This window comes from Pan paniscus, chromosome 22 (genome assembly GCF_029289425.2).
Source record: "Pan paniscus chromosome 22, NHGRI_mPanPan1-v2.0_pri, whole genome shotgun sequence".
NCBI lineage: Eukaryota > Metazoa > Chordata > Mammalia > Primates > Hominidae > Pan > Pan paniscus.
Window position 1 is genome coordinate 41,610,163 of NC_073271.2, and position 9,066 is coordinate 41,619,228.

At 63.9% G+C, this 9,066-nt stretch overlaps 1 protein-coding gene across 11 annotated transcripts in view; it reads right to left on the reverse strand.

Annotated features, from left to right (window-relative positions):
- Positions 1 to 9,066, reverse strand: part of SLC19A1 (solute carrier family 19 member 1) — a 47,035-nt gene that overhangs the window by 18,516 nt on the left and 19,453 nt on the right. For 2 of the 11 annotated variants that reach the window (XM_014343171.4, XM_024926983.4), the window contains exon 2: positions 3,988 to 4,225. In XM_014343171.4, coding sequence (XP_014198657.2) covers positions 3,988 to 4,176 — 189 coding nt within the window. In that variant the 5' untranslated portion in view covers positions 4,177 to 4,225. The other 9 variants (XM_034947952.3, XM_008977520.6, XM_008977521.6 and 6 more) reach the window with 9 other exon arrangements.

Genomic DNA, 9,066 nt, shown 5'->3' on the forward strand with positions numbered 1-9,066 from the left:
ATGGAGGCCAGGCTGACCCAAAGGCTGTGGTCCCAGCAGCACCAGGCACCCAAGGTCCCTCCGGCACTCCGTCCTGCTCAGGACATTCCAGGACACTCTGAGGGCAGGTCATGTGCCAGGAGGCTGAGTGAGCCCGCCGGGTCACAGAGAGCCTCAGGGCCAGCCATTGGCTTCTGCACTGTGTTTACAGCAATGTCCTGGGGACATCAAACAGCCCCTCTGTGGGCAAGCTCTCCTGGCTGATGGCCTGCTCGACTGGGGGAGGCTCCTCCTCAGGGCCAGCCCAGGGAACCCCTGCAGATTCCGAAAGAAGCGGCTCAGAGGCAGGGGCCCTCCTAGGACCTCAGGGACCCCCGACCCCCAGACACAGGAGGCTACGCGGGGGCATGACAGCCCCAGCCCCTGGCCGGGGCACAGGTCCTGCCCACAGCCCAGAGTCAAAATGGTAGACAGCCAGCAGAGAGGCTCTCCCCAGACCCCACGGCTCTCTGGAAAAGGGCGGCCGGGGTCCTAGAAGCCTCACCCACGTCTGAATGAATGGAGCATGCCTCATTTCCTCTTCCACCAGGAGCTGGCTCTGCAGGCTGGGGCCTCATCAGGCACCTCCTGGTCTTAGTTGAGGGTCTGAGTGCAGAGCTCCCCCTTGGCAGACCACGGGGTCAAGGTGGAGCCTGAACACCCCCTAACACCCACCCAGAGCCCTCCCGCTTCTCTCCCTGCACCTCCTCAACGGCCCCTACTCCCCCTTCCTCAGCCTTGGCAGGCAGACAGCAGGGAGGCTCTGCCCAGAGCTGTGACCTGCGTCCCACTTACAAGGCTGCTGGGGGAGGGGCCCTTACAACGGTCCCAGCAGGGAGGTGGCATCTGTCAGGCGGCCACGACTCTGACACGAGGACAGCCTCCTGCTGCCTGAGCCCAGCGTCGGCCCTGCTCTCCACAGGTCTTGGTTGGGGTCCAGGCTGAATGGGCAGAGTGCAGGCAGCTGCGCCCAAATCTACATCCAGACGGCCTCAGGGCGGCTTCTCTGAACAGGGAGGCGGGAAGGTGGGCAAGGCCCGAAGGCAGGCAGGACGCGAGGGCAGGGCCAGGCGTGGGGCAGCAGGACTGGATGCCACAGAAGGGCACCCAACAGGGGCTGGCTGGGGACGGGGCATGGGCCGCAGGTCAGGAGGGACTGCTGTGCACAGGGTCCTGGGCCGGGGGGTCTCCCTGGAGGAGGGCGGGGGCTGCAGCTCCCACCACACAGCACAGTTCCAGCGGGGGCCCAGGCAACCTCAGTGCACCCAGGAGCACCTCACGGACTCGGCCGGGGAAAGCGCTCTCAGCTGACACTCAAAGCAGAAACCCTGGAGGGAAATTTGGCCAAATTCAAAATGACTCCAGAGAAACACCGTATGTAACACACAACGGGTCCAATCCCAAGGGCACGGGGTCCCCAGGAGGCAGAAAAGGGAACCAGGTCCAAGGAGGACAGCAACCACAGGGCTGCCAGGAAACACCGGCCCACGGCGGGAGAAATGGCGGCAGAGCAAATGTGAGCAAAGGAAACCACGCTCCTCACAGCGGCCAGACGGCCGGCGCTCAGCAGCCCACCCGAGCTGGTGAGGGGAACATGGGCAGCCCGTGGCAGGCTGCGGAGGAAGCAGCATTCGCCCCAGGAGTGAACTGGAAGCGCCAGCCCGGGCCAGCTGGGTCAAGGCCCACTGCCTGAGGCTGCCGGCTCGTGCTCTACCTGCAGCCATCACCTGCAGTGGGAGAAGCCGGAATCCCCTGATCACCTCCAGCAAAGCAGCAGATAAGCACCTTGTAGTTCAACCCAGGAGGCGCAGCTTAAGAACAGCCTCGAACCCACGTGGAACGTCTCTCAAGTCAGATCGGGCAGGAGAGCAACTTGCGAAAGCTGGGTCACAAGACACCACTTACGTGAACTTCCTAGACACAAGCCTGGCAACAACAGGGGCTGGCGAGTCCTGGCAGGCTGGGCCTCCCTTGCCCCCGAAGCTGCTCCCCGCCCACCTACTGGTGGCCGCCCCCACACCCCGGCGCCCACGTGCCTGCTCCCGCGTGAAGTTCTTGTCGGGCCCCAGGAGGGAGGGTGTGATGAAGCTCTCCCCGGGCCTCTCCTGCAGCCAGAGGGGCTGAGATCGGGGGCCTCACCAAGTGGCAGGTGCGCAGAGCGCCTGCACCCATCGTCCCTCTGAGGACATCCAAGGCCTGGTGGAATGGCTTAATTTCTGGAATCTACTTTTTAATCCGTTAATGTACAACACGAGAGGGCAGGCAGATGGGATTTAAACATTTTCGCTCTAGAGACTTTTCTTATTTTGTTATTTTAAGGGAAACGCCACACACAATGCTCATCCCTATAAATAACCTTGGCGGTGGACAGTGGCCCTCCACCAAGAGCAGAGATGCCATCTGGTCAGTGGGTGGCAGGGAGAGGGGCGGACTGGCCAGCAGCAGAAGGCATTTCATGAGGGGTCAAGGAGATGGCTCCGCCGCTCCAGCCCCAGCCCCGCCACCGACAGCCGGAGCCAGGGCAAGACCCTGTCCTCGCCTAGAAAGTGACCCAGCCTGGTGGTTAGCAGTGCTGGCCGTGGGACAAGACACAATCACGCCGCACGGTGCTCTGAGCTGGGCACGCGGGAAGGGCAGCACCTCCACTGTCCCAAAAGCACACTCCTCGGCCGCACATCAGTTTCACAATTCTAGAGTCTGGGAGAGGTGGGGTCCGGCTTCCTGCCAGGAGACACAGGGAACAAGAGGCATGCCGAGCGTCAGCCATGTGGGAGCAGAGGACGGGGTCAGCGGCTGGGATGGGCAGGTGAGCAGGCCCAGGGCCCGGGGATGGGGTGTCGGGGTGACCAGCTGGGCCGGCAGCCTGTGAGAGCGCTTTTCCAGGCTCTTCCTGTGCCGATGTGCCTTATGGACAAGGACCCCACAGCTCCAGGAGGAAACTGCTTCAGATACAGCCGCTCCCGCCTCCACCGCTCACGTGACCTGAGAGACCCGTGACTGGGCATAAGCCTATTAGAACAGTTTCAATAAGACCCTTTGTCCTCATGGCTGAGTAAAATGAAAATTCCTTCAATAATCTCTTTAGGTAAATAGCCACTAAGTCTCTGTTGAAGGCAGGTGCCCAGCAGGGTTGGACGTGGGCTTCCTCACCAGGAGGGCCGATGAGCCCGGCCTGGCGGGTGGGGTGGGGCAGGCTCCCTCTCTGCAGGACACAATATCACTTTTTATCTAGCCTGGTTACTAGGCCGAAGCCAGGCCCCTCCATCTGATGGTGCCCGCTGCAGGGGGTGTGAGACCCCAGCCGGGTTCCCTCCGGGACCATATTATCAGCTGACACGGCCACTCACCCGCTCCAGCCTCAAGTGCTCGCACATCCAACAGGAAAAGCGCCCTGGCCCCTGAAGCTGCTCCCCGCCCACCCATAGGCGGCCGCCCTGGCACCCAGCACCCACTTGCCTATTCCAGAAGCTGCTCCCCGCCCACCCACAGGCGGCCGCCCGGCACCCCGGCACCCACATGCCTATTCCAGAAGCTGCTCCCCGCCCACCCACTGGCGGCCGCCCCCGCACCCCGGCGCCCACGTGCCTATTCCAGAAGCTGCTCCCCGCCCACCCACTGGCGGCCGCCCAGCACCCCGGCACCCACATGCCTATTCCAGAAGCTGCTCCCCGCCCACCCACAGGCAGCCGCCCGGCACCCCAGCGCCCACGTGCCTATTCCAGAAGCTGCTCCCCGCCCACCCATAGGCGGCCGCCCTGGCACCCAGCACCCACGTGCCTATTCCAGAAGCTGCTCCCCGCCCACCCACAGGCGGCCGCCCGGCACCCCAGCGCCCACGTGCCTATTCCAGAAGCTGCTCCCCGCCCACCCACAGGCGGCCGCCCGGCACCCCGGCACCCACGTGCCTATTCCAGAAGCTGCTCCCCGCCCACCCACAGGCGGCCGCCCGGCACCCCGGCACCCACGTGCCTGCTCCCGCGTGAAGTTCTTGTCGGGTCCCAGGAGGTAGGGGGTGATGAAGCTCTCCCCTGGCCGTATCTGCGCCATGAAGCCGTAGAAGCAAAGGTAGCACACGAGGCGCCGCCAGGACCGGAGCTCGGGGTCAGGCCCAGGTTCCACGGGCACCTGCTTCTCCACCGCTGGGCTGGAGGGCACCATGCTGCTCAGGCCACGTGCAGCTCCGGAGGGGACGAAGGTGACGCTGTGCCTGGAAGGAGGGGTGGAGTCAGGGCACCTTGGAAGATGGTCTGCAGGCCTCCCTACCCGGCAAAACGAGGCCCAGTGCCGGCCTCCTCCTCGCCACTCAGGACAAAACGCCACCCTGGAGACGAATGCAGACCCCAGACCCATCCTCACCCCGTAGCACCAAACTGGGAGCCACCGACACCTGAGCCGCTCCGGAGTCCCCCAGGCCAGGCTGTCACCACCTCCAGGGTCTCTGAGGCTGAGGGACATCTCCAACCACATGCAGTGATTTAAATGCCAATAAAACCAAGTTAATTAACTAATTGACTTACTTTATTAACTAAACTAACAAAATTTAGGGTTTGGGGCCACACTAGACTCATGGCACTGCTGGGCAGTACGTGTGGCGGTCGGGGGGGCACACCTCACCCCACAGGCCTGAGGGCAGCCCACGTGCCTGCTGCTGCTCTAGTGGCACCCAGGTGGCCCAGGGAGGGCACAGGCAGGAACGGACGCTGCTGGAGGCCGGGGTCACACCACAGGTGGCCAGCGGTGGGAGGCTGCAGGTACCAGCCTCAGGTCCCCATCAGCCTGGGGTTGGATCCTGCACATGAGCGTGGGGAAGGCACCCACCCCCGTGCCCTGGCAGGAGGGCGTGCAGGCCAAGCCCACAGTGAGGGAAGGGCAGAGGGAAAAGCAGGTGTCCTTGACGGGGCTGAGAGCAGCCAGGGGTGAAACACGCGTGGGAGGGAGGATGGGATGGAGCCGAGGCCCAGCCCCTGAGCCCAGGGACCCCAGCATCCCCGGCGGCAGGTTACCCGAGACGAAAGCAGCTGGCAGGAGCCATGAGTGGACCTGACACGTTCCAGATGGAGCACCCCAGACCACAGGCCTTCATCCACGAGGCAACATGCACCCAACCTTGGGGACCATCCCGCCAGCACCCCCGCCCCACACAGCCAGGGCACGTGGCAGAGCAGCAGCAGCACGAAGCACACTCGAGGGCGTGTCTCTTTCAGTCCTGATTCTGCCCAGGAGAAAGGCTCCTCCGGTGTGGGCAAGGGCACGTCTCACCACCACAAATTGTGCCTTTCAGCTGCGGGGCAAAAGCCTGTCCACTTATCAGAATCATGTCTCCAGGTGCCACGTGGCTCTGGTTTTCCATTAAGGCCTCGGTGTAAAGTTCTCCTTCAAGTAAGTCAAAAGTGAACTGCCATAAACAAGTGTGTCAGGCGCCCACACCAAGCCAACCCCGTGAGGCCAGGACCCGGCCCTGGTCCCCCACAGGTGCACCTCACGTCTGTATCAGCTGACCTCTGCTCCCGGAGGCCAGGCCTGGCAGAGTGCGCGTGGAAAGGCCGTCTGCTGCTCAGGTGGGGTGGGGATGCAGCGCATGCAGAGGGCAGCTGAGCAGCCTTGTGGGGCGGGGTCGCCATCCCATCTGCACTGGGCTGACAGTCGGACAATTGTGCCTCACCACAGGGCCGGCTTGGGAGGGTGGCAGGGGGGTCTGCAGAGGGTCTGGATTTGAGTCTCCTCCAACCCTCCAGCAGGGGCTCAGAGCATCCCTCGATGTGGGGCCAGCTTTGGGGGTCCAGGGACCCCTAGGAAAATCTGCCCCAGGCTCTCAGCATTCAGTCTCCATGTATCAGAGACCACTCAGGCTGGAAGTGCTCCCTGAACCGCCCCCAACCTGACACACAGGCTTAGGAAAAAGGTGGCCTTCAGGGACCAGAGAGAGAGACCCTCCCCAGGCCACTTAGGCAAAGCCATCAGCATCATCTGGGGTCCCGTCTTGACACCTCTACACACTCATGTCTGTGACAAAGGAACATAGGTGATGGCAGGGAAGCCCTTAAGAGGCAGAGGCTGGTGGGCTTGCAATGGGGGCCGCAGGGAAGAGGGGGAAGGGTTAGGGGAACCTCGAGGTTTCCGGAGCTCCATGGCAGGGCACAGCTGGGAAGAAGATGGGACCAGCACCCTCCATTGGAGGCAGCCAGGACCCTAGAAGTTCTCAAAGAGCCAGAATGAAAACAGCCGGCCAGGCAGGAGGAAGCGCAGGCAGGGGCCACTGCCAGGCTGAGGCAGATCTGACGGTCGCCTGCCTCGGCCTCACCTTCCACGCCTCCTCAGGGCCTGTCAGCAGCTGGGAAGATCAGTGCACAAAGGTTGGGCTCCATCACCAGGGACCCTGATGCCCAGAGAGGCCACGGGTAGAGCTGGACATACCTCAGACCGCACCCACCCCTCCCCACTGGGAGACCCATTTGGCCCTGGGACTCCCTGTCAAGTTCACTTTCCCACCTGTCAGCAGGTTTAGACAGGCGCACCGATCCCCAGACAACCAGAGCAACCGGATCGCCGCAGACAACGGGGAGCCATCAGGAGCTGAACTAAGCCCAGGGTCTGGGCCCACAGTCCATGGCCGCAGGAGTCAGATCCCCACCCACAGGACCCCCAGGGGCCCGGGAGCTCTGGGTACTTGGGCCCCCTGTTCTGAAAGGTGCCACCTCCAGAAGCGACCAGAACATTCCTTCCTTGGAGAGACAGCCAGAGTCTCTGCCAGCAAGGGGCTGCCGCTGGTCTTAACAGTCAGCCTCTGCTGCCAGCATACTCAACTTATGTGCGGTGAACGTAGCCCACTGACAGAGGCTTGGCCATCACGGCCAAGACCACCTCCAAGAGGAAAGATAGGGAACTTGGTCACCATCATAGAAACGCAGCCCCAAGCCAGGGGACGCCTAGACTCCAAGTGTCCAGACCCCAGCCCAGTCCCATACAGCTTGAGGCCTCTTCCCGGCATCTGAAGGAAGTCCCCGACCAGACAGGAGGGCCACGGGGAAGCAGAGAGAATCCCTGCCTTCAGGAGAAGGTTGTAACAGCCCCCACAAATCCCCGGCCCCACTGTCCGCAGTGACCACCCCCACCCAGGCCCTGTCCTTCCAAGCACCAGAGAAGGCCAGAGACCTGCAATCAAAACGGAAAGCAAACGCCACCTATCATTCCGTGTTTAAACCAGCTCCTACTCTGGAAGGTTAACCAAGAATGTTCGTGATGTTTTTTAGAACGCCTCCTAGTTTAAAAAGAAGAAGAAGAAGAAAGCATTGCACACCCTCCCACCCCTGTTCAGATGACCAAGTTCAGGGTTCCTAACAGCATAATTAGACCCTCTGGCTATCACTGCTGCAGGCCCAAACACCCGAGAAGCACTCTTTCTCATCTGTGTCCAGCAGAGATAACTGTACTATCTGGAATTATAAAAATCCACCAAAGCCCCTTCGGAAAGAAAGCAATTAGCAATTGCAACAAGCAGTGCACAGGTGGCACCCAGGCAAAGGCGGCCAGGGAGATGCAGCCTGGCTCCCAGGCCTGGACAGGGCAGGCAGGTGCACTGGGCCAGAGGCACCTCGGCTCTGCTGATTGAATCTGGGCTGTGCGGGGATCCTCGGGTCTCCGTAGGGGGAGGCCACCTCTTTACAGGGCGGCCAACAGGCACCTCCAAGGACTTTATCCCACCTTCCCTCTGGATGCATTCTGGATTTCGGGGCCAGCTTACTTAGCCTGTGTCCTGAGGCCAGGCAGGCCAGACTCCCCAGGACAGGAGTTTCCGATGGACAGGACCCTAGGGGGATGGCTTTCCTGCTGTGGAGGTGTTGGAAGGACCCACTCGGGAAAGGCTCCAGCGGCTGTCCAGGCTCTCTCTGAGACGCCTCGGGATTGCTCCGCTGGATCCGCACCCACAGCTGCTCCAAGGGGAAGTTGCACCTACAAAGCTTCTGGCACAGGAGACAATGGCCTGGAGATGTGCCAGGGGCCCGCCCCACGCGTGGCTGGCAGGGTTCACCCACTGGCTGGCCCGTCCCGAAGCAACACGTGCCTGGGCGCGAACGCCGGATCCACGCTTTCCTCCAGACCCGGGGGTGGGACTTGGCGCCCCAGGATGACGCGGAGGGCAGGCTGGGGGGCGGGACTCCCCACCCCATTAGCAGGCTGCGGCGGAAAGTTAGCGGCGGGAAACCCGCTGCACAGCAACGGTTCTGCCAGGCGCCCGGCACGCAGCCCACGGCGCCCGGGCCACCGCGACCCCCGCTGAGACCCCGGCCCACGCCCCGCACCCTCCCCAGGGCCCCCCAGACCCCAGGCTGCAGACCGCAGACCCCGGCCCACGCCCCGCACCCTCCCCAGAGCCCCGCGGACCCCAGCGCCAGCCCCCACACTCACCTCACAGGGCCCTGCAAACCTCGGCCCGCGCCCCGCACTCACCCCAGGGCCCCGAGACACCCCGCAGCCCCCGACACGCGGCCCCGTGGCCCCGTTCCCCACCAGTACCTGCGACTCGGCGGGGCGGCTGCTCTGGGGCTCCCGGACCCGGCCCCGCGCACGCGGACTCCGGGACTACAGCGCCCACAAGGCGGCGCGGCGGGCGCGCGGCTGCGGGGTGGGCGGGTCCGTCCCACCGAACGCGTCCTGAGGGCGGGGCCTCGCGCGTGGCCGGGCGCTGCGGCAGGAGCGTCCCCACGGGGCATCCTCCCACCCACGGCCGCGCCCGCCCACGGCCCTCTCCCAGCCCCGGCGCCGGCCTCTCCCCACCCGGTCACCGCCGGGGTCACGCGGCCCCTCGTGCTGCAGCCCTACCCCTGGGGCCGCCCCCTGACCCCGACCGCCCCTCGGGCCCCCACCCCCGCCGGCGTCAGCATCCTGGGGTGCCACTCGCGGAGGTGTCGGTCCCTCGGGCGGGCACCCTGCCATCCCTCTCCCCCGCGTTCTTCCCACCCCCGGTCCCCTCCTTAGCCCCCCTCCTGACCCCCGCCACCTCGACGAGGCCTTGTGCGTTTTCCTTTTGGCACCCTTGAACACCTGCAT